This window comes from Nematolebias whitei, chromosome 10 (assembly GCF_014905685.2).
Source record: "Nematolebias whitei isolate Nwh7 chromosome 10, NemWhi1, whole genome shotgun sequence".
Taxonomy (NCBI): domain Eukaryota; kingdom Metazoa; phylum Chordata; class Actinopteri; order Cyprinodontiformes; family Rivulidae; genus Nematolebias; species Nematolebias whitei.
Genome location: NC_056507.1, coordinates 26,627,597 through 26,653,255, shown reverse-complemented (window position 1 = coordinate 26,653,255; position 25,659 = coordinate 26,627,597). Strand labels below are relative to the sequence as shown.

At 38.4% G+C, this 25,659-nt stretch overlaps 1 protein-coding gene and 1 pseudogene across 1 annotated transcript; one reads left to right on the top strand and one right to left on the bottom strand.

Annotated features, from left to right (window-relative positions):
• Nucleotides 1–7,018, bottom strand: part of LOC119416434 — an 8,084-nt pseudogene extending 1,066 nt beyond the window's left edge.
• Nucleotides 7,019–14,503: 7,485 nt separating this feature from the next.
• On the top strand, nt 14,504–25,108 carry idh2 (isocitrate dehydrogenase (NADP(+)) 2). Its single transcript, XM_037683516.1, has 11 exons — nt 14,504–14,762; nt 18,232–18,323; nt 18,463–18,628; nt 19,717–19,877; nt 19,982–20,125; nt 20,647–20,783; nt 20,893–21,044; nt 21,180–21,292; nt 21,544–21,641; nt 21,726–21,818; nt 24,719–25,108. Exons 1-11 carry the CDS (start codon nt 14,645–14,647, stop codon nt 24,801–24,803), a joined length of 1,359 nt encoding a protein of 452 aa, XP_037539444.1. The 5' UTR covers nt 14,504–14,644; the 3' UTR covers nt 24,804–25,108.
• The last annotated feature ends 551 nt before the right edge of the window (nt 25,109–25,659 follow it).

Sequence of the window (25,659 nt, the reverse complement as noted above, 5' to 3'; positions counted from 1 at the left end):
TATATATATATATATATATTAGCCCTACAGCAAAACAATTCTATAATATCTGTATAATCTTATAAAGAGGTCGCTTACAGTTACTTTCAACCACGTCTGTAATGTCTTTCACCTCTACAGGGTCTTTAAACCCATTTCAGATAATTGCTTCTGTTTTCCAGCCCACAGCTTTGCTCTCATCAACTTAGCAGGGAGCTATTTTCTGCTAAGAATGCTCTGTTGTACTCATTGTACCTGCAATAAAGAGCCCCAGATAGTTGACAGATGATGTTAGCTACTAGCTGGTGATCATAGAGAAGCTGCTAAAAAGACATAAAAGCTCCTCTGGAGTCAATGGAGAGCAGAACAGAGTTGAAAGGACAGAGAACGAGGCCCATGGCAAGAGACGTGTCTCTAAATGAATGCTAATATTGCTCTGTGTCTGCTGTGTGTCTTTCAAATCAACTGTGTCGTACGTTTGATCAAAGCATAGCTCAGTCTGACATTAGGCTGACTGGGAACCACATAGCAAATTGCCAACTAATGCAGTTGATTTGATTTTGCATTTAATAATAATAATTTCACTGCCACAGTGATCCTACAAATCACTCCACTGAGTAATGTGCAGCAACACGAAGAGTAAACTGAGTTTTAAGTTGTTGTTTTTTTATATCCTGTATTTAATCCAGTAAAGTTCAGTCAGGTCATCTGGATGGTTTCTTCTTCTTTTATTTTTGTTTTTGTTGAGCTGTTTCGTCCTTCATCCAAAGGACTTCATCAGTCCAAAGAGTCACATCAAACTCAGTCCCACAAGCAGCACACTCATTTTATAGTGAATCGACCAGTTTGCTAGTGATAAGATGGTTTCTGGGGCCCGCCCTCTCCCCCTGTCGACTCCTCTAGGGCAGCCATAGCCAAAATGGTTCAAAATAATGGCTGGACTATGGATGCCTGAGAGGAGTCGAGGGGTGAGAGGGCAGGCCCCGGAAACCATCTTATCACCAGCAAACTGGTTGGTCCATTATGTGGTTGTGCTGAATGTAGGACTGAGTTTGTTGTGGCTCCTCGGACTGATGTAGTCCTTTGGATGAAGGATGAAACAGCTCCAAAAAAAAAAAAAAAGAAAGAAACCATCCAGATGACCTGACTGAACTTTGTTGGATTTTTTACCTGGATTATTGAGCATGAACTTTGATCCTGTATTTAATGTTTTAAAATCAGACTGAAAAAAATATATATAATTTTTTTTTTCTCCCATCAGTTCACATTTGATTCTTCACAAAAGAAAAGTAAATATCCATCCAGATGCTTCAACTTCCTGTTTTTATCATCTTTAACAGCATCAAGCACAGTACACTATTCAATTTGATACATGCAAAAACGCTTAGAACTTAGGATTGCTGCATTATTATTATTATATATTTTTTTTTGCTTGCATTTTTTCTTCTATCCTGTTTAGTCTCCCAAACCTCTGTCTCAGAAAAACAGCAGCGACCCACAGAAAATCGGAACTTCTTTTACATTTTACTGTAGGAACGGCATTCCTCCAAACTTACAACGGAAAATTGTGGCTAACCTGTTCAGATTTTGTTTCTTGAGTGTTTAAAACATTTTATACCTAATAATTCAGTTCAGCTAAACAGAGAAACCCATGCAGTCTGTTGCAAGTTTGCTCATCCCCAGGGAGGGAATAGACAAAGGAGAATGAAGACTGAAGACTTTCTTTCAGAACAAAACATAAATATAAACTTGAGTAAAAACAGAACATTGAACTGATATCCAATGTCTGAGTAAAGATGTAAAACAATAAGATGGGATTTACACTAAAAATAGCTTTATTAAAGCTAACAAATGCAGCTTGGTATTGATACCGTGTTTATTACACATTATATGATTTTCTTTAGGATTTAATAACATGACATTTCATCACACACAGCTACAACACAGGTTAAGGTTGTCTAACTAACCTGTTGTAGTGCCCACTCTCATTCTGCAGGCTTTCCTCCACAGCACAGTAGATGGTGGTCTGTGCACCCTCTGTTGGGCTCTTTATAAAGAAACTAAATGGTTTGTATAAGATTTTCTTCTACAGGGGCATGCTGAGCTGTAAGTGTTGGCCTAGATCAGTCCGAATTACTCCAGGGTGGAGGCAATATGCTGTTACTCCACAGCCTGTGCAACGACAAGATGGAAATAATCTGAAAATGAACCCAGCAGAGCTGTCTGAAGGTGAAACAAAGTAGGATACAACACCTTGCAGCTTGTGGGCCAGCTCCTTTGTAAAGAGGACGTTGGCGACTTTACTTTGAGCGTATCTTTTCCAAGGATTGTAACTTTTCTCCTGATTTATGTCATCAAAATAGATTTGACCTGCAAAAGAAAGGCCCTTATTCTTTAGTAAATGAAAATTTATAAAAGAGAAACTCTAAAACCTTTTATGGCAAAACAAAACGAGAAAGGCTGAACCTCTTTCATGTGCCAAACTGGAGACGTTAACAATGCAGCTCTGAGTTGATTTCTTTAAGAGAGCCAACAGGCGGATTGTCAGAAGAAAGTGGCCCAGGTGGTTTACACCAAACTGCATCTCAAAGTTGTCTTCAGTCTTCCATTGGGGACAGCTCATAATACCTTAAAACGAGGATCTCAGAAGAAACTAGTGTCGTGGAAAAAAGGAGATTTCCAAAACAGACCCAGGTGTATTTCAACAGATTGATTTACAAAGAGCAGTCCAAACATTCACAGAACATGCATTTACAACATTTCACTCTATCAGTGCTCTGAAACTCTGACCTGCTCTAACTCCCTGAACTGGACACGTTAGTTTTATAGAATAATCTTCCTGTGTCGTCGTCCACCCCCCATGTCTGAAATGTCATCCAAGGGTCCACTGCAGACATGAAGGAATGGATCTGAGTCAAAGACTGATTGAGCCTCATCACCACATCATGTTATCTCTATCACATCAATATCAACCAGTCCTTGAGGACATCAAAAACAACCAGTTCTTTCTGTTGCTCATGGACTGGTCACAGAGTGATTACATGGGACCGTTTATCGTTCACAATCACAGTCAGTAAATAGAACAGAGTATAATGTCTAAATCTCCTTCTTCAAGTAGAACCCAGATGATGCATGATGAACGCATGAAAATACACGTTTGTCTCAACACTAGCTTGAATATGATGCATCATGGGTCCAGAATGATTTCTTTACCCACCTGCATTATTGATCATTTTGACTGTCCTTTTGGTTGTTATTTTGTTTTAATTTGTAATAAAAAAAATTGTAATTGTATGCGTCTTTTCTGACTGTCTATTGTTGTCGTTGTTATTCACTGTTGTCATCACTCTTTATTAAGAAATCAGGTCTCTCTTGTAAATGAGTCCCCGAGGCTCAATGGGATTAACCTGTCTAAATAAAGGTTGAATGAATAAATCTGGGATATCAGATGTGCCTCCCATCTTAAAGAGTTCATCAAACTCAGCCAGTTTTATGTTTTCTAGAGGGTACATATGTTTTTTTAACATCTGCAGGTATTTAAAGTATTTGTGCTTACGGAGACCATGTTTGACCTGAAATAGAGTAAAGGAAGCAAAATTCCTGTCTACCAACATGTCTCCAATAGTCCGGATACCAAAATCTATCCATTGTGTATAACCTGAATCTAAAGTGGAGGGGACAAAGAAGGATTTCCTTGCTATTGGTAGGAGTGTGAATATGGACTCAATTTCAAAATGAGATGTTTCCAAATGCATATAATACTGTGGATGATATTATTACAAGTTGAATTAGCTATTTTTATATGTGAATTATCGGTGGTGTGTATGTCTATTATGTCTATGTCTATATCTATTATGTGTATTTATAAACTGTACTGAGGGTTCACAGAGTTTAACTGGCATTGATATACTTTTAAACCATTTAATCCTATAACAGTGCTATTCAAATAAAATTACTCAGGGGTCACTTACTGAAAGCCATGAGCTCAGGGGCCGGACATCCAGCAATTTGTCATTAAGTAAGTTTGTTTTATGATTTAAAATCTAGTTTTATTTAAAACACACCTATTGGTGGGCCGAACTGAGTTAATCTGTGGGCGTGATTTGGCCCCCGGGCTGCCAGTTGAATAGCCCTGTCCTATAACCTGAAAACGCACCAAAGTGAAAGATGGTTTCCAAGATGGCGGGAATAGCGCATTGAGGATCGGTCATGAACAGCAGGACATCATCCGCATATAGCGATATGAATTCTGATTTTTTATTGTCTAGAAAATCTAGCGGGCAGCACGGTGGCGCAACTGGTAGAGCTGCTGCCTCTCAGCGAGCTGGTCCCTGGTTCAAATCCCGGTCCGGGGGCCTTTCTGGGTGGAGTTTGCATGTTCTCTCTGTGCATGTGTGGGTTTTCTCCGGGTACTCCGGTTTCCTCCCACAGACCAAAAACATGCATGTTAGGCTGATTGGTAACTCTAAATTGTCCCTAGGTGTGAGTGAGAGAGTAAATGTTTGTTTGTCTTGTTTGTCTCTATGTGGCCCTGTGATGGACTTGCGACCCGTCCAGGGTGTACCCCGCCCCTCGCACAGTGATTGCTGGACATGGGCACCAGCAACCCCCGTGACCCAAAATGGAATAAACGGGTAAAGAAAATGGATGGATGGATAGAAAATCTAGCTGGTTTCTTTGTACAACATGAACGGAGGCAAGTTAAGATTTTAAATTTGATGTAGTTTTTTTCACTATATATTATGAAATTAATCAGTTCATGGAGTACCCACCTGTCACATTAATTTAGGTATTTACAAGTACTATAACAAGTTTGTTAAAAATAGTTATTTTTCTAACTTCCTTCAGTGTTTCACTATGGTAAACACTCCAGCGTGACCAACTATAAGCTCGAATGACATCATTTCTGTCTGTGATAGACCTGTTGAGCCATATCTTGAGGGGGCGGGGCCCTGAGCATGACTCAACAGGTCTATGGGCTCGGTCTGTCTCATACAGATATCATGTCTTGGAGCTCAAGTCAGAGCGTTTGCCATAGTGAAAAACAGGGGCGGGCTGGGGTTATAATTCAGCCCAGGAGCTTGCTGTGGAGAGGCTTTTCATCCGATCGCACGACGGATGTACGTGGAACCATAATTTTAACATGGATACTTGATTTGCAGCATAAAAACACTATGAATTTTTTTCCACAATCAAAACTACTGTTTATGTTTGTATGTGATACAAAAAAAAATACAAATCAGTTTATAAAAGTTTATTAAACAAGCAACTTGTAAAAATCTAAGCAAAATTTAAGGAACAACAACCTCCAAAGGTGTACAGACCTATAACATCATAACCTCTCCCCAAACACAAAGAGACTGTCAGAACGTATTAACAAGCGCTTGAGCAGTTCTCTGCATCTCTGTCTACATTTGTATAACTGCATCATTGTCTAAAGTCATCAGGTCCTCTTTCTCTGTTAACATCAGCATAAATGCCTCAAGATGTTCCTGTGTCAGTCTGTTCTTCACAAACCTGAGTGTAGAGGAAGTCCTCACACTGGCCACCTAACTAATGCCCCTTTTCCATTAGTACCTGTAGTACCGGTACTGCACAGCTCTGCTCTACTCGGTACGGTACAGGTAGCGTCAGCAGCAACTTATAGGCTAATCCAATGACATTGGGCATCATAACCACAACAGCAATATCAACAATCATTTTTAGAACACTTTTGCAAAGAATTCACAGTTTTATAACACAAATACTACATAAGAAAAACACTACAGGCACAGACACAGTAAATGAATTACTCGCTGCAATGTATTTTTCTAGCTGTATGTATATTAATGTAGAAACAGAACAGGAAAACAGACTCTTTCCTGAAATATGTTTTATTTTGCAATAAAGAAATGTGCCTTTTTCTGGTCAGTCGATTGATTTTAATTTTAGTTGATAAAGCACATTAAAGATTTATGTACTTATGGTGTAACAATACTGATAGGCTTCCCTTAAGACCTCATAGTTCTCTGTGTCCTGAACACATCCATAAACACAACCACACTATATTCCAACTCTGGGATGAATGATGGGTCCATAGGCCCATTTGTTACCTTTTCCTTTTAGCCATCCTATTTGTTTAAAAAAAAAAAAAAAACTGTAGTATGCTTTTTTATAACTGTTTATTGTTGTTGCTGTTGTCCATTGTTGTCATCTTTCTTTGTTGAAATCAGGTCTCTCTTGTAAATGAGTCCTCGAGGCTCAATGGGATTTACCTGTATAAATAAAGGTTGATTGATAGGCACTGATTGCTCTATCCATACTGTTATCACTGTCCTGACTGACTTTAGTCACGTGACTTTGGCCCCTCCACCCCTGAAAATCTTGCACTAACTTTTTCCTTAGTTTTTCTGCTCCACCCATCTCTTTCTCCTTTCCAACATGTTTTCTACTCGCTCTCCTTTCTTTCTTTTTCAATCTGGGAGGCGCTGTTCGCATGTGACGTTTGACTGACGCCTGCGGCCGCGAGGGATGCTGCGCGAGGACGCGTCAGCGTTTTAAAATAAAAACAAAACAAAAACATTCCGATCACCACCGGCGCGTTTGGGAATCCTCCCGAACCTCCCTATGGCCAGCGGGCCCCTGGTGAAAGACCTCGCTCTGTTATCAAAGAACCAGAGTTACGTCAATTAATCTGACATTTTATTGTTTGAAACTTACTTTTGAGCACTACGCTTATTAAAAACAAATAATCCCACTCTCAAAATTACTATAATTACTATAGAATTAATCATTCTTGTAAATGAGTCCTAGTGGAATGGTTGAATGAATGTCAAGACATAGATTCAAAAAGCCTTTACATCCTTATCTTAAATTATCCACTTTATGAAACAACTGTAGCAAAAACTAGTTTTTTGTTTGTTTGTTTGTTTGTTTGTTTAAGGGCTTTAAACTAATTATGTACCCAACAAATTGTACATTTCTGTCATTTCTGTGTGACCACGGTGATAGTTTTAGGATACTGTAATATAAATTACCTTGTAGCTGTAATGGTCCACATTATTGAACTCTAACTTCTCTCTCTCAACACGACCACAGTTTTTTCACAGTATAAAATAAAGTTAAGTGTATAAATAAACATACATAATAACGAAAAATCTAAATTAAAGCACAAAACATGTATCAGAGTCAGAGTCAGAGATTCTTTATTGTCATTCGCATCACATGTGATACATGTGGTGGAGCGAAATTATGTACACAAGGTCCCAGTTACATCCAACAATAAAATGTATAAGAAAAACAGTAATAACATCTAAGATATGAACTAAGAAAAACATAAACTAAATATACACTAAGCACTAATAGCATAAAAACATTATGTCGAACAGCAACACGAACATGAGAATGAGTCTGTGTGAGCAGATGAGCACGCATGAACACCTCAACATGAAACAGATCAGCAGCAACATGAAACAGATCAGCAGCAACATGATGTGATTTTTCACAGTGATTATTCTGGTTAGAGATGCATGAGTCTAACAGCCTCAGGGTAGAAGCTGTTCCTCAGTCTAGTGGTTTTAATGCTCCTTAACCTTCTTCCTGAGGGGAGCAGGGCAAAAAGTGTGTGTGCTGGGTGAGTGGGGTCCTTCACGATGCAGGTGGCTCTCTTCCTGCATCTGGAGGTGTAAATATATATCAGTGATGGTGGGGAGACTGATGTATGTCCCACTTCCTGTACATTTACAAAGATAGATGGAATAGTCTACAATTATTTCTGTTATTGTTTTAATTTAAAATAGAAATAATCATCATACTGTGATATGAACACATGTTTTGAAGTGGACTAAACACATTAATGTCAACATCAGAATTTGCCACACTTTTTTAAATTTATTATTTTACCAGGTATTAACATTTCAAATTTAATTTAAAAAAATTATATATTTGTGTCATAATAGATTTAGCTTTTATCAGTTTAGAATATTAGTTTGTAATACATGAACACTAATAAAAAGTAACTTTTTTTGTCAAAAGTATTTTTAACTTAACTTTAGAATTATTGTAATTTTCTTGACTCCAAACCACTATTAACTTTAAAAACTGAATATTTTCAAACTGCTGAAGAAAAGCATAATGACTAAAATCTAAATATGTATGTTTAAACACAGCAAATAAGTGCACTAATGTTGATGTTGATTTAATTGAGTATTTCCAAGTTATCCTTGCTCTCAGTTGTATCTTTCAATGTTTATATTTTCATTTAATATTTTATTTTATTGTTATTTTCTGAATCAGAATATTTGATTCCATTCTACAATCAATGCACATCGGGCACTGTTTATAATTTGTGGAAATTAATTATCTATAACTATGCTTAATTTAACCTTACGATGTTTATTCTATCTGAGAACTAATATCTCTCTGAGAAACATAATGTTATATGACATATAATAAAATAAACATTCTACAGCATTTTACAAATTAAGTAAATACTTTAATGGACACTTTATAGAGTAGCCTATTACAGGTAAATAAGTAAATGTCCAGCAGGTGTCATTGCAGGCTCAACAATTTATTGTATTTTTATTTCCATTTGCCTCCAGTGGAGGGAGACATGCTTCATATCCAGACGTTGACCTCTGTTTTTAACTTTTATTAACTTATGAAGTTAAGAAGTCTTGTGAACTCTCCATGTTTACACATAAATATGGTATTTAAAATTAAAAGGGTAAATCTAGATTCTCCAAGCACAATTAGATGTCTCTCCTAAGAGTATAAACACAATAAGCCTATTAATAACACCAGTCATCACCTTCAAATCAAAACTAAAGTTTGATTAAAAATAATAATAAGTGGATTGAATAAAAATAAGAAGAACAAACTTTTTTCTCACACTTCTTTTTGAGAGTTAACATTCTGCTGTATGTGTCAGATGAATAAGCCATGACCTTTGGACTTGCTAGTTCTCTTCTGTCATTACAAGCCTGGATGAGGACCATACAAACAGGATCTGACCTTGAGGTTTACACCGTGACTTCTAGCAGCATTTGAAGGAGGGTTTATGTAGACATGGATACGCGTCAACAGACTTGAAGGATTGTTGTGGAAAGGAGACGTGCATAACTTCAGCTGACCCCTACCTGACCAAACTGTCCTGTCAGCACATTTAAAACTAAAAACTTCAAGGGCAATAACCCAGTTCAACATCTGCATAATTCTACAAACAGAAGATGATGGTTTTGACAACTTTCAAAAACTTTTTAAATCTCTACCATGTCAGTTTACTCACGGCTTATTTCAGAGGTGACCTGACTGCTGGCTCGCCACCAACTTGCTCATGTGACCGCTCTGCTCTCTTCAGTCTGCTCCCAGTATGGTGAGCTTCCTCCGCTAAAATTAGAGCACCCTCTGCTGAGACTGTCATATGGGACTTTTCCTGTACCCATTGTGCAGTTAATTCAGGAACTTGGGGATATTTTCTATAGTTTGCTATTTTTTAATTAATATGCTGACAAGTTTATTTAATAGAGAGACAAATGCATTGCATGAGCTGAAAGGATTTTTTTAAATGCAAGTGTTACTGAATTCAAAAAGGGACTTTTTATGAGTCTAAGAGGTGAAATAAAAATATAACTTGTGTACAGCTGAAACCATAAAATGTAAAGGTTCGTATTTTAATATAATCTAGGATATATGCTCCATGAAGCCATTCTGCTATTTTTTAATTTTTTGTAATATCTCCACATGTTAAATAAAAGTCTGAGTAAAATATTTAATACAAATTTTCCACTGAGGAAGTTTACTATATTACAAATCTTTACCTCAAGCTGATCTAATTAGTCCAGAACATAAGAATTTGTCTAAAAGTAAAATGAATAGGGCAGCACGGCAAAACAGTGGTTAACATTATTGGCTCACAGCAAGATGGTTGCAGTTTCGCTTTCAGGTCTTTCTGGGTGGAGTTTACACCTTCTCCTTGGCATGCATAAGTTCTTTCAGCTACTCCTGTTTCCTCCCACAGACCAAAAGCATGCATGTTAAGTTAATTGTCCCTAGTTGTTAGTGAGAATATGAATTGTTTGTCTTTTTGTCATGGGCCCCTGTGAAGGACTTGCAACCTGTCCTGGTCCAGGGTGTGCCCCGCCTCTCACACAATGACTGCTGGAGGTAAACACCAGCTCAACCCCCATGACCCAGACGTGAAAAAGTGGATAAAGAAAAGGGCATGAAGAGAGAATCAAATGGGACCAAATTCAGAACCCTGTTGAACACCATGAAGAGCTCTTGAATATGGGGAGTAAACACCATGAACATGTCGAAACTGTCAGATAAATTACTTAAACCAGTCCAAAGCAGCACCCTGATTTTGGTGATGTGTTCAAGTCCTTGCAGAAAAATATTGTAAATTCTTGTGTGAAGGGCTGAAAACCTACCACACCAACAAAGACAGTATCAGGAAATCAGGAGTTAACGTGTCAGTAGACATTTCATATACACTGATACGACATCAAAAAGACTTCCACAAGAAGTCTCGGCTGTTCCTTGGGCATTTCATGCAGGCCAAACAGAGGGTTTGTGCACACGCACGCACATACACACACACACACACACACAACAAACCAGCGTGGTTAAATGATTTGAGTGACAACAGTGTTGTTTGCTGAAGTGATCTGCTAGAAGAGTAAATGTGAGAGATTACTGATAAATCACTGTTGCTAAGCTCTGATGTAATGTAGCCTTCAACAAGACACTGTCGAACAAGCAACTACTGCTGTATTTTTTGGACTATAAGGTGCACCGGATTATAAGGCACATTAAGTGAAACTAAACAGTCAAATAAGTCAAACTTTATTCAACTCATTCACAATAACCACAAAAAATCGTTTAGAGGTCAGTAAGCACAACCGGAAATAATACATAAGGCGCACCAGATTATAAGACTCACTGTCAATTTTTTAGAAAATTAAAGGATTTTAAGTTTGCCTTATTGTCCAAAAAATATGGTATATAACAACCAACATTTGGACCGATGCTTTTCTCTTATATTGAATGGGATGCTGGTCCAGTCCTGTATATGTGTTAAATTATCTCATCATGCTGATTACCATTCTTTACATTTTTTTTAATTTATAGTTCCTTCCCTGCATCTTAGATCTTTGTTGTAAGGTAGCTATGCTGTGAATTACACCGAGGTGTTTTACAGTGCTCACATCTGAGTGCAGAGTCTGCACCAGAATTAATCAAACAGTCCAGTTCCTTGGCTGGGAAGTTGGTGTCTAATAAAGCTTTGGATTAGTTGTATGTATTTTGTGTTTGCTATGGTTCAATTTTCAAAACATGAGAAAAGTTGTTTAGCTGAATATTTTATGAGGTGTCCGAGGACATGACTGAATACAATAATTTTAAACAGTAGGATAAATAGAGATGGTAAACATGGATTAATAAAATAAATGCAAGTTATAGCATTATGATACTTATTACATCAATTGCCATCTTTTATTGCATCATTAAATCTTTTCTAAAGTTAACATGCTGTCAATTAGATTTTCCATATTTCCTTGAGGAAACTCCTTAGAATAAAAGCTTCTGTTTGCTCTTTTAGGTAAACACAAGTAAAGCTTTTCTTTTAAATAAAAGTCACAACCAGACTTGGGTTATTTTAGTATCAGTTTGAAATGTGTAAAAGATAAGTTTGTGTTCAGGCATTTTGGGTTTAAATATAAACTTTCACATGACAAAGTGTTTAAAACGATCTCAATATTATTTTCAACTCATTAATGCATATATTTATTTTTGCTCTGCATTTTTAGTCCTTATTCATATTTCTTTGTCCGAGCTTTGTTTAAAATGTTTATACAATCTATTTACACACTGTATAGACATTTATATTACCCCATAATGTTTTGTGTTTTATGTTGAACAATTGATTTATTGAATGATTGTACTTCATATTGTTCCAAATTAATATGTCCTCTTTTGATTATCAGCATAATTGGTATTAAATGTGGTCTGGGATTTAAAGGCCTGTATGACAAAGACACATTTAATCCTCAAAGATTATTTCAGAAACAGTCATGTACATGGTGCAAGCATTGTGAGAAATTATCTATTGAAAATGACATTTGTAATGTTTTTGGAGATACTAAATTAGAAATCACAGAGCTATTGTTCTGCACTACCACTCTGCCTGGGAACATGTTTTATTGTCTAACTGAGATGGAGCTCTTTGAAGTCTGAAAATGTAATTTTGTAAGTGTCATCAGCACGGCTTTGACTTGAAAGAGAGAAAAAAAAAGTGAGTTCAAAAGATGGTTACCTGGCAGGGATGTCACAGGATCTAAAGAAGCTGGAACTGATGTTTGATATCTCTGGCGAAAATTTGTCATACACACAAAACACAGAATCAATGGACTATATATATATATATATATATATATATATATATATATATATTTATATACACAAACACCCAACACTCAGTATTTTTTATTGTTTTATGCTACTGTGTTTTTTATGATTACCGTACCTTACATTTTTTATGGTTGTTGTGGGGTTTATATCTTAAATTGTCTTATTTGTTTATCTTTTTTTGAAGGGGGGACACCATTGACACTTCCTATCAGTCTCAATGTGATTGTTTTAACTTCCTGTTGCATTTATGTCTCATAATAGATTTTTAGATGCTGTTGTGCATTAACAACCTTTCTCAATGTGAACATTTCAAATCTCTCATTTTGCTTAGTGTTTAATTTAACATCTCTTTCTTTCGTTCTCGCTTTATATTTTAGCTTTAGCTGTTTGAGGCATTTTCTGACATGTCATTCTGACATGCGTAACCAATGTGTTGTTTTTTTTTTAAACAAAGAGGAGCATCTGATTAACATCTCAAAAGCTCAAATACCTCAACTACAGCCCCAAATCTCAAATAAGTTGAAAAGGAGGCACCGTGAACGAATTCCCATCAACCTGGCAATGGTGCTTGAGTACCTCACTGCCGAGATCCTGGAGCTGGTGGGAAACTCGGCTGGTGGGAAACTTGGCTCGTGACAACGGGATGACCAGGATCATCCCCCAGCACCTTCAGCTGTCTGTCCATGGCGACAAGGAGCTTGGCAGATTGCTGGGAGGAGTGGCCATCGCTCAGGGAGGAATTCTACCTGGTATTCAGCCAGTCCTGCTGCCCAAAAGGACCGAGAGGCCTGCCGGATCTGACAGCTAGCTGGATCAGGGTGGACAGATCAGTATCAGTGGCCAGATTCTTCAGATTTGCTGCAGGAGATCCTTCCTGTCCACAATCATCAGCATCTATAACAACTCTTGAATGAAACCAGGATAATGAGCTATGACAACACTTAATTTCCCTTTGGAATTAATAAAGTATTTTTGAATTGAATTTGAATTTGATGCATATAAATTAGATTAAATGAAGAAAATAATGAGACAGCTACATTGCCATTAGAATATGTTTTAGTTGTGGTATGCTTTGAGAAATCGTATGATCTTAAACCATCATAATACCAAATGCATGCAGTGAAACCTACAATGTCTGTGTGTTTTGCCTTGTTTGAATATGCAGGTACACATTGAAAGCTCATGAAGACCAGTCATAACAATAAGAATAAGAATAAGAACAAGAATAAGTTACGAAACAAAAGGCACATTATTTTTCTCATGTTGATGTCATGTATCCTTACGTCAAAGATTTCAAAGCCAAATTTATGAATGGCTGCCAGCTAACATACATTTATTTACAGAAAGAGCTAAAGTGACCACAATGATAAAATTGTGTAATATATATATATATATATATATATATATATTATTTTTTAAATACCAATTTATTTTCCTTTGTTATTCTCAATTTGTATGCATCCTTTTATGATTGTCTATTGTTGTCTTCGTTGTCATCACTCTTTGTTTAAATCAGGTCTCTCTTGTAAATGAGTCCTTGAGGCTCAGTGGGATTAACCGGTATATAAAAAAGTTGAATGAATGAATGTATGTACAGTATTTGGACGTTTACTTATTTAGAATCTAGCAAAGGTGTTGCAGCACCCTGCACACCCCTACTTCCCACAACTCTGTGGCTGAGTGGTTAGAGCAGTTGTCCTCCAATGCAAGATTTGCGGGTTCAAATCCACCAGCAGTCACATGCAGAAGTGTCCCTGGGCAAGACAATGAACCCCTTATTACCTCTGATGTGTGTCCCATCAATGTATGAACGTGATAAAGCTCTGAATAGTCTCTTTAGAATGATTTGTTCAATTAGCTTTGAGGAGATCTAGTAAAGTGCTGTATGAACGGGTAAATGAGGCACAGATTTTAGTGTAAAGTTCTTTGAGTATCTGGACAAGAAAGGTGCTATAAAAGTGCAGTCCATTTACCATTTATATATATATATATATATATATATATATTTTTTTTTTTTTTTGTCAGAGTTTACACTTTTAAGAAGCCTGTTATCAGGAGCCCCCCCCCCCCCCCCGGTCTCTGCGTGCTTGTGTAGCTCTGACGTTATACCTCGGCGTATCCCGCCGGGGAGGGTGGGAACAAGGGCGGCGCAGACTCTGACTATAATGCAGAGAGCCTGGGAACACATCTCCCCCTCTTCGCTCGGAGCTTCGTCGAGTGCTGACCGCAAAGTGTTTCGGGCCGGGAAAACTATTTTCAAAAATAAAACAACAACATGGCTGGATATTTGAAAGTCCTCAGCTCTCTGTCGAGGTCTACCGGCGCCGCTTTCTCCAGAAATCCCGCAGTGCTCGCGCCGGCTGCCAACTGCCAGACTTTACAACAAAGAAACTGTGAGTGGATTAAAAAATAGAGATACCGGGGGGGGGGGGGGGGGTCACCATCAGCATCATGTGTTGACGAATAACCGCAGCTTCACCCAGTATCGTGTTGACTAATGTGGCACGTATTGAAACGACGCGGTGTCAGAGTGAATTAAGAGCGGCTGAATGAGTCAGCCTGTCGAAGCCGGGTGACACGGCGCTAACTAACCGCCATGCTGGTCTGACGTACCGCAGCTTCAGCGGCGTAAGGCCTGCGATGCTCCAAACGCCCGGCTCAATGTCCGCTACGCAGCTAGCCGGCTACAGGCCGTTCATGCGATGAAGAGGAGGCTGTGTCAGCCGGTAAAGACGAAGGTCAGGGCAGGAGACAGCCGTCTTTATGTGAAAATATGCGGCAGTGTAAATGAATGAAACGCAGGTCTGAATAAATTAATAGAGGGTCCTTACGTGCTTTTTACGTAACATTAGAAATGTGCGCAAATCAGGTTACGAGACGAGGAAGTGATGGTTTTCTTTTTTTTTAGGCTGATTGCGGAAATTTCATTGCTTGTCAGTCCTTCACGAGCTGCTCATGGGATGCTGATTTGTTACTGATGAAACTTGGAAAAAAAAGTTTTCTCAAGGTCAGCTGCTGCTGACGAGAGCCCGTTACAGAGAGCAATGGCTGCCGGAGCTCAGGACGTCATCCACAGAGCAGCGTCTCTGACTCCAGTTTGAGCAACTCTTACTACATGTGGCGAGTTGCTCTGACGTCTACAACAAACTACAACAAAATGTGAACTATTTTAGCAGGAGGGAGGCCTTTATCTATGTTTATCATTCAGATATTTTGAAATATGTGACATCTGCAGACATTTGTGCTTTAAATCCTTTTGAACCAGGCTAACACCTCCAGATGATCACCATAAGAGTATATGTGATGTTTAGGGGAGTTTGCTCAACTGTGATTTAAAAAAAAATAATCTGTGTAACATTTGAACTGTTGTGTACCTAGCTGACGGTGATTGAACTGAAGAATGTGTCAGATAACTGTTTGAGCTGGAGTGAGGAAAAGATCTTTACGGCGTTTGAGATATGTGATTAAACCGTCATCCTGTTTTAAATTTAATGACCGTTCCTTTGCATAAAAGTGTGATTAGGTATGGATTACCATTGAGCAAATAAGGGAGCTTGAAGGCTTTAGGTGCATGCAGATGGTAAAGCCTGCACACCCAAAAAGTGATGGAGAAATCTGAGCATTTGAGTCTGGAAGAGGATTAAAATTTTTAAGATTGTGTAGGAAGTATGTTATCTTAATTGACTGAAATCTTGAGCCATGTATGAGTTTATTAGAGTGTTTATTGGTGTGTTTTATTGTTTGCGCATGTAGCAGTAGCAGCTCTTTATCAGTGGCTGTAAAACAACCTGGGCGGTTCGATGTAGTGCAAAGATGAGGCATTATTACACCCGTCGGCTCAGATCGAACATATTTTTGTAATTACTCTGGTTTCTTGTGATTTGTGTGGCCGAGCAGTTCATTAACTAACCTTTTTTATCTCTTGCCGACATTTTACCTGAAAGCTGTTCTGTTGACCTCGTGGGTCACTTCTTGGAATGGGATTAAAACTAAACGTGGCTTAATGCCCATCCTGAAAGGTAACTTGAGAGAATGCACATGCTTGTGCGTGACCTGGAAACGAACCTCTTCGCCTCAGCACATTTCAGTTTGAAAGTTTGTTGCAGGTTTTGCTGCAATTGAAGGATACTGAAAGTTGAACGGCAAGCATACACAGATTATTTTGTTTGCTTCATTCCTTTACAGTATGATTATTTTTCACCCCGTGGAAGCAAGTTCTGATTTTCCTACTTAAATTACTGGGATATTTAAATTTAGAAAGAAAGCTAATGTACATTTGACCCACTTTCTAGACAATGCAGTTATTAAAGTCACATGTATTTAATATTATTAATGATGTAGTGCATTTTCAAATCACTTGTATTTCAATTTAAGATCATTTATTTACTAATGGTAATTTCTGGCTTTGGCTCAAGCTACTAACGGGCAGCACGAGTCTCGCAGACGTGCTCGCTTAGTGCATGTGCAAATAGTTCAGCAGGTAGGCGCACATGACTTGGTTACAGCTCGCCCTTCACAATCCACTTTCAGGAGTTATGTAACCGGCTCAGCTCCTTCCCCCTCCCGCTGCACACTCGGCCGTGGCAGATTTACACTGAAAGACTTGCTCTCTACGACTTACCCACAATGCACTGTGGTTCACACTGCTGTTCTTCAAACAGCTGAACAAATAGTCACAAACGTGAAAAGGAAAATCTAGTTTACAGTCTTGTCAAAATGCTGGATTTTTATGAAGTAACATTTATCACACATTACATATTTTAATACTAATAGCAGTATGATATAATATGGTGTTTTGATTGTAAGAATTAAGCTGAGAGTCAACGTTTGCATCATTGTAAAGTGCACATTACTGCCAGCAAGAACCCTTTTTCTTTTTAGCAGTTTCCACAAAAAGTTTTTCCAAAGAAAAGCAGCACGTTGAGAACTTTTGTCATTTTATTTGTACGGTCATGCTTGTTTCACTGTTACTGGACTCTTAACTCGTGTCACTTTTGAAGATGTAACATTTTGTAAATTGTGTTTGCTAACAAAATAATCCTCGTGGTGTTCTTTTCCACATGGGGCATTTTCCCCAAGATAAATTGCGGTGCGTGGATGATTTCAGGTTAACGGTTGTGTTAAAGCCGTCTGACTAAGCAGCACAGAGCGGTTTGACACTTTTTTGTCCTTTGGTCTTTAAATAGCTTGCCTGGATTCTCCTTTGTGCAACACGGAGGGTGCAGCTGTTTTTTCAGTGAGGTTATTTTCAGTTCATGGTCACCATGTGGTCGACAAGACTCGTGTTTTACGTTTGGGACAAGAGCCGAATCTGTTTGGATTGGTGTTACTTTAAATGGCTTCACAAACACGCAGACTTCTGGGGTTTGAATAAAAAAAAGAGGGAATTGGTTGTGTAGCATTTCCACAGAACACCTTATGTTTTATTTGTGTTGCTCTTGGTGGCTTTAGTAGTTGTACAAGAGAGGTTCAATTGGGCTGGGAAATCCAAGAGTCACTTGATCCTCCGCACCTCCCCCGGCACTTTCAATTCACTGAAATTGTCCTGCTGGCAGGATTGTCACACACTGAGCAGACTCAGAGTTCATCCTGGTCCAAGAGGAAGACAAGAGACAAGAGTACTTAAACCGAAACTACACATGGTGAATATAAAAGTTGAAACCTCTTAAGAGTTCCCTGATATGCTGATGTAAGAAGGTCTTTGGTCCACACAACAAATTCACCTTTAAATGCAAGACGTTTATCATTTCATAAAAAATAATGACTTGCAAATGTTTACGTCCGTGTGTGTTAAACTGAGGAATGAGTTGATCAACTGTATTTGTTTCGTGCACAGAGTTGAATCTTTGTGTCCTCTCACAGATGCTGACAAACGCATCAAAGTGGCCAACCCGGTGGTGGAGATGGACGGAGACGAGATGACCAGGATCATCTGGGAGTTCATTAAAGAAAAGGTGACTGAGTGACAGTTCCTTTAAAAGCGTTATTCACTCGGTCAGAGAAAACACACAAGTGGCCTCCTAGACAGCAGCGCAGTGATTTACTTCATATGCTCAAAGTCGGAGATGCTAATTCCTGTCTCTGTCCCTTTAGCTCATCCTGTCTAATGTTGATGTGGATCTGAAATATTACGACTTGGGTCTGCCGTACCGTGACCAGACTGATGACCAGGTCACCATCGACTCCGCCCTCGCTACCAAGAAGTACAATGTGGCCGTCAAATGTGCCACCATCACACCTGACGAAGCTAGAGTGGAAGGTCTTTAACAAATCTTTTAACTGCTCGTCCTACATTTTGTATCAACTTACACAGTGCAGAGTTTTATGAACCGAGTTCTTCAGACTGCAACATTACAAATTAAACATCCAGTAGTTCTGGTTAGTCCTCGGAAGAAAACGGAACCAAAATCAAAGTTTTTTTTTCTTGTTAATATTCTCATAGCATCCTTTTACTGCCTGTTTATGTGGTGTCATGAGTTACATGCTGCACTGTCACAGTACTTGTTCAGCTTGAATCAAACCAAAACTAAAGCTTCTAATGTAGATTATTTGTAAATCTGCACATTAGGTTTTAGTATAATGGCTGCTGGTGCACTTCACTTCCTGGGCAGTTACATTGTTTGCATGCTGCATTGGCCTTTTTCTCGCTAATGGTAAAACAATGTGGGAAAGTGTGTAAAAATGAACGTGTAGTTAAAGAAAGAAGTTCAAGTTGCATTGTTCTCAACCTCTGCTGGAATGGTTTTAAGATAAGAACTTTATTGATTCGGCAATAAAGTTCTTATCTTATCTTACAACTTTTTTTGTTGTGGTATGAGGAGATAAAGTAGAACGTGTTTACAGTAAGAGATTTTGAAAAACATGCATTGTGTGTGTTTGCAGAACTATATTCAGTAAAAAAAAAAAAAATACTATGATTTTTTTCTGATGCATGCTGTCTCATTATGAGAATCAGTCGGTTCCTACACAGAACTGACTGAAACAGGCGAGACTGATCATTTTGCCTATTCTGTAAGGTATGAAGCGTAACACCTGAAACTTAACTTAAGATTTGATAAGCCTGGCATTTAGTGGAGAAACTGCATTACGACAGATCTCATTTTTTATTTTGTTTTACATTTAACCTTGGGGTTATTTACATTAAGCATATTAGAAATCCTAATAAATGTTTTTATTGAGTTATATTTCAGATGAACTGCCCCAAAGTAAAAACGTCTGACACTTGTTTATGGCATTACTTGTAAGAACCAACCATCTCAAATCTGTTTTAAAAACCTCATAGTGCACGCATTGATCACACTGATGGCTGCGACGCTCCTCTGAGCTTAATATCATTTTTACACGCAGAGTTTGGCCTAAAGAAGATGTGGAAGAGCCCCAACGGCACCATCAGGAACATCCTGGGAGGCACCGTGTTCCGTGAGCCAATCGTCTGCAAGAACATTCCCAGGCTTGTTCCAGGTTGGACGCAGCCCATCACGATTGGGAGACACGCCTTTGGCGATCAGGTGGGTCTGAACACTGAGGAGCATGCGGCTGAAAAGACTACAGTGAGGCCAACATAGTTTCAGGAGTGTCCTCCTCAAGCTGACCCTTCTTTGTTCTTCTACAGTACAGAGCCACAGACTTTGTCGTCGACCAACCCGGCAAATTCAAGATCGTATTTTCGCCTGCTGATGGAAGTAAAAGCAAGGAATGGGAGGTCTTTGACTTCCCCGCTGGTGGCTGTGGAATGGGCATGTACAACACAGATGAGGTGAGCAAACACTTTGTAACTAAGGTTGATTTAAAAAAAAAAAAAGATTTGTATATTTGTTAATGTTCGCAAAACTTTGGTCCCAAGGCCTTTGAGCCAGTTTTACAGCAACGTTTTCATTCTTTAGTACTGATTTCACAATATCCAAATAACTCTTTTTGCAAATATCTGAAGATTAAAATACATATATAATTGTTTCCCATATTTTCCATTTCTACAGAGGTTTGAAGTGTCTAAATGTTCCTTCTTTGAGACTGCTGTGCATAAAGTTGACTTAGTGCTGTTTTCATTCTGCAAGGTGTTTGGTCAAATTTACACAGCACACATGGTGGCAGGCCAGCTACTCTGTCGGCCCGCTTCTCTACTGTTATGTTTGCTTTTGTCAACTCGGCCTGTTTGATGTAACAACATCAGAGGTCATTGTAGATGACTTCCATCTCAACAAGGGGAAGGTTGTTAAACCTTTTACAACTGATAAAACCCACGAAAGTCATGAACTGTTTGCCTTCTCTCTCCACCAGTCTATTACAGGCTTTGCACACAGCTGCTTCCAGTACGCCATCGCCAAGAAGTGGCCCCTCTACCTGAGCACGAAGAACACCATTCTTAAAGCCTATGATGGCAGGTTTAAAGACATTTTCCAGGATATCTTTGAAAAGTGAGTCTTCTCTGCAATTGTTTAATGGGTTTTCACAAACATACCTTTGTGATCAGTGTCGTGTAAAGGACAAATTGACAAAAATAATTCCTTTCTCTTAACCCCACAGAAATTATAAGCCAGAGTTTGACAAGCTGAAGATCTGGTATGAGCACAGGCTTATTGATGACATGGTTGCCCAAGTGTTGAAGTCCTCCGGAGCTTTTGTTTGGGCTTGCAAGAACTATGATGGAGATGTTCAGTCTGATATTCTCGCACAAGGTAAGCTACTGGGAAAATAACCTGCTTGTTTTTATAAAATGATCCTGTAATAAAACCTAAAATTACATAAGGGTGCTTACCAGTTTTGTAAGGCTTCTGTAAGTTTTACTAAAGGCATTTGTTTTGCTGTTGTAGGTTTTGGCTCTTTGGGGCTGATGACTTCAGTTCTCGTGTGTCCTGATGGCAAGACGATTGAGGCTGAGGCGGCCCACGGCACCGTGACCAGGCACTATCGTGAGCACCAGAAGGTTTGAAACCATCAGTCTTTGTCAGCCACACAGCTCTATGTAGAAAAAAAAAAATCAGCTGAGAGGTGGGAGAGAAAATGTGATCACGTGTCTACTGTCTAACTGTGGAGCTGTACTGCCATCGTGTGGTAGAAATATAGTATGACACCTGTGTCTAAAACTTGTAGTCGATAGATCCTTCACTTTGCAATTTAAAAGTAATAATGGATTATTAATTCAACATGACAGCCTTTTGTTCTCTATATCCTCAGGGAAGACCGACCAGCACCAACCCCATCGCAAGTATTTTTGCCTGGACCAGGGGCCTGGAGCATCGAGGCAAACTCGACGGCAACCCTGACCTTATAAAGTAAGAGCTGTAAAAGTATTTGTAAAAACACATCACCGTCGATGAGCATGGCCTAAAACGTCAAATGTGTTGTTGTTTTTGCAGGTTCTCACAGACTCTAGAGAGGGTGTGTGTTGAGACGGTTGAGAGCGGCATCATGACGAAGGACCTCGCAGGCTGCATCCACGGCTTGTCCAAGTAAGTTCATTTTAACGTTCGTGCCAACTTTTACGAAAAATAAGTTTGTCTAAATGTTTCACTGTAGGTTTTAGTTCAGCTTATCTGTGCTGTGTTTAGCTTGTCCCATTTTCAATGACTTTGAGAGAGTGTCAAATGATAAAACGTTAATGTCCAAGTTACTATGAATTTACACGGTTTACCCAACAGGCTCCTGGAAGGCCTTAAGATGCATCATATGTACTGTTGTGATGTGAAATGAAAATAACCCTAACCCTGGTCACACAGTCAAAACTTCTTCTTTTTAACAAAAATATAAAACCATTTCAACTATGAGAACAGGTTGCGAAACATCTGACATGCATGCAAACACAATAATAATGTCCAAACGGAAAGAAAAATTCAGGACCACAGAGAGACGAATGCAGTTGTCCGATGTTGCCAAACAAACAAAAACTCAGATGTTGGCATTAAATATTTTTAACACACTCACTTGTTGGTTGAATAATAAACATAACGTTGTTTTTTTTTTGTTTGTTTTTTTATGTAAAAATGGGTGTCGTTTTCCTCAGTCTGGCAATTCTTTAGAACTAGGTTGAAGATAATTCAATTTAGCTTGAATTATTTTTGTGGTCATTCTGTAAGTAGTTTTACAAGATTTTAAAGCCCAAACAGAAGACATGCGTCCAATAAATCAAGCATTAATCTTCAGACACATTGGTTTACTCTGGAGTCTGTCAATGTAAATTATGAGACGCTGAAACGATGAAATCTATTCCTATTGATCAGAGATCCCTTCAAACATTATAGAAATATTACTAATGACATCTAGAAAAAGCTCAAATATTTTGGTGTGAGTAGAAAAACAAGATAAGTTCCTTGTTTTCACTCGGGCTTGAACCCCAATCCCCCCACGCAAGTCCAGTTAAGCTAACCATTATGCTACAGAAAACCTTCAAAGATTTTGAAAGGTGTGGGAAACACTTCAGCTTTTGTGCCTGTAAATTTTGAGAAACTCCTGCCAGTGAAACCCAACTGGAGGCAACGCCAACCCAAACCCTCCCAGTCTGATTCTCTACACTTTGAGAAGTTCTTTTAGTGAAATTCCACACGTTTGTCCCTCAAACCTTCGAGACTGATTTTATGTCGCTAAAGCAGACACGATTATGTTCTCGACTCTTCTCACTGATTGTTAAAGCAGCAGCTCAGAGGAACATCTGGCTGCTGATAGTTGGGACGAGGTCTGAGGAGTCTTTTTCGTTACCTGGTTGGTTGACTGGTTTGTTTTAACTGGTGAAATCAAACAAGAGATTTTGCATGTGGACAGCTTCATCTTTATTTGTACAGAAGGCAACTAAACCTCTCGACTCATGAATATGCTTCCCCTTCTCATCTGAAAGACTTCTTCATTTCTGCACCTTTTAAACGAGAAGTGAAACCTCTTCAGTCCAGTTGTCTTCTGGACACAGATTACCACGACCTGATGACTGAGAATCTGTTTTTCATGCTTTGTAGTAGCTACCATCTCTTAGGATGCACATCATTTAATTTGCCTAATTTACTCCTTACAGTTGTTATGATCCAGATGTTCTTGTGCAGTTGTATGAATAAAGAAAAATATAGAATAACTGAGTGAAACGTCGGACTGGTTCAAAACTAGGTCATGTGCAGAGTTGTGGTACATAAACATATTGCACTTAAGACGATGATGATGGCAGCTTCCAAAAATGCTGTTTTTTACCATTTACAGAAAACAAATTGCACCTCTGGGTTTTTTTTGAGTGTTTTTGTTCTAAACCAATAACTTTTTTTTTTTTTTTTTTACGAACTCAAAACATGTCGTCTTGACATCTAGGAAATGGGGACATCCATTTTTTTTCCCCCTGCTGGCAAACATTTCATAATAAACCATTAATTTAAAACTATAATTAATCATATAAAAGCTCATTAGATTGAGTCCTGGTTTGAAAAATGTGTCCATTTAGTTCCTGGAGCATCTTTTATGTTTTGGGACATTAAGCTTATAATGACATCCCCCGAAAAGATGAGGTTTAGTACTTCCACTGAACGAGTTCTTACTTTTTTATTTTTAAACAGCAATGCTTCTTTTTATTGACTAGCGATACTGAAGGTGTTGTTGGTTTTATCTGGTCAGCTTGTGATGAACGTTGGGAACTAATGTGGCTGGCAGCCCTAACTATGAGGTCACGTTAGCGTATTTTATTAACTCTACCAAATACATTTTATCTTCAATTGTTTCTCACAAGTTGTCCCTGACGTGCAACTCTTTTGAATACAGCACGATAGAAATATCTACATTTGAGATTTTGGAGCGTTCCTTCGTAAAATAATAAACATACGTTGTAGTTAAAAGATAAAATTTCTTATTTTTAATGCATCTTTTCTTTTGTGATTTAAAAAAAAAAAAAAAAAGAAAATTGTTCATTCATATCAAATTACAGAGCAGGTATGACTTGCTTTTATATTTTTGGTTGCCATTTTTACAATACTTCATGTCTTTAAAAAGCCTTGATTGTGAGTATGTTTTTTTTTTTCTTCGTTGTTTATTTACCGTTTAGTTTTTTTTTTAACCAGGTTATATTTGTGTGTACTTTTAATTTGAACAAAACCTGTTTGATCATTCAATTTGGACCACAAAGCCGCAAGCTAAATACGATCTAAGGCCTAAACCATGTTCAGTAACAAAACACTACAAAATGCCGTGTCTTAGGTTTTGACCAGTGCCCTGAGACGACCTCTGTTGTGATTTGGTGCTATGTAAACAAACTGAGTTGAACTGGAGTTGTAACAAGTAATGTTTTGTTGCCGACTGCAGCTGGACTTAAAGCTGAATGCAGAAATGGTTTCCCTTGTGCGTTATTAAATCGTCTGATCTGATCTTCTTTGTCTCGTCTTTTTAGCGTGAAGCTCAACGAGCATTATGTGAACACCACGGACTTCCTCGACACCATCAAGTCAAACCTGGATAAAGCCCTCGGCAAGTGAAGGACTTGAAACAACACTGAGACGACTGTGGCACTCGTTTTGTTTTTGTACCTCATTTTTAACTTTAAAGGTCAATAAATCCACGTTCATTTCAACTAAAGGAGTAAGCTGTCTATAGGAATACGTAGTTTATTTTTAGGATATCAAATGGTTCTCCTTCCACCTTGTGCCCCCTTAATCTACGTGTCCCATTAAGTGCAAGCTTTTATTTTTGTAAATTGTACCATAATCAGTACTGTGTAACGCCTCGAGCAAAGACTGGGGCCGTGTCAAACCTACATGGCAATAAATTGTGTTTGACCTCATTTTTGTGTTTTGTGTCACTATTTTTGGATAAATTATGAATACAACTCCAAAGATTAAAGGTAAATAAATTTATTTTTTCACAATATCGTCTGGTACACAACGTTATACATACAGTTCTGTTCATATTTTCACACGTACGTCTAATACAGATGTTTTTCTCCTTTGTATCGTCACTGAAATATTGACGGTGTGAACACAAAGCTGAAAAAAAAAACTCACAAAACTGAGCACTTTATTTTCAATGCATTATATCAACATTGCAAATGGATACCTTGTTTTCAAGTAACAAGTTTGAAAAAGCTAAGCAGTGGAAAACTGAATATATTGAGCATTTCCAAATCATTTTCCGCAGAGTCCACGGCCCTGTCACATGTTGGGAGGTTGTCGTTCATCACTTGAGACCAGAGTACAGCATGATGGATAGCATGCTCTCGCAGACACACTGGGGCACTTAATATTTCTGTCTTGAGTTTTTTGGGACAATGCTTGGTGAGATTCATCCATAACAAACAAACAAAAAAAAAAACGTATGAATGCAGGGTTTTGAAAA

Bases quoted from the DNA above. Each gene is read 5' to 3' on its own strand.
- idh2 (XM_037683516.1), top strand. From the start codon at position 14,645: ATGGCTGGATATTTGAAAGTCCTCAGCTCTCTGTCGAGGTCTACCGGC. The intron at 14,763-18,231 runs GTGAGTGGATTA...GTCCTCTCACAG, and splicing joins GACTTTACAACAAAGAAACT to ATGCTGACAAACGCATCAAA. The intron at 19,878-19,981 runs GTGGGTCTGAAC...GTTCTTCTACAG, and splicing joins GACACGCCTTTGGCGATCAG to TACAGAGCCACAGACTTTGT.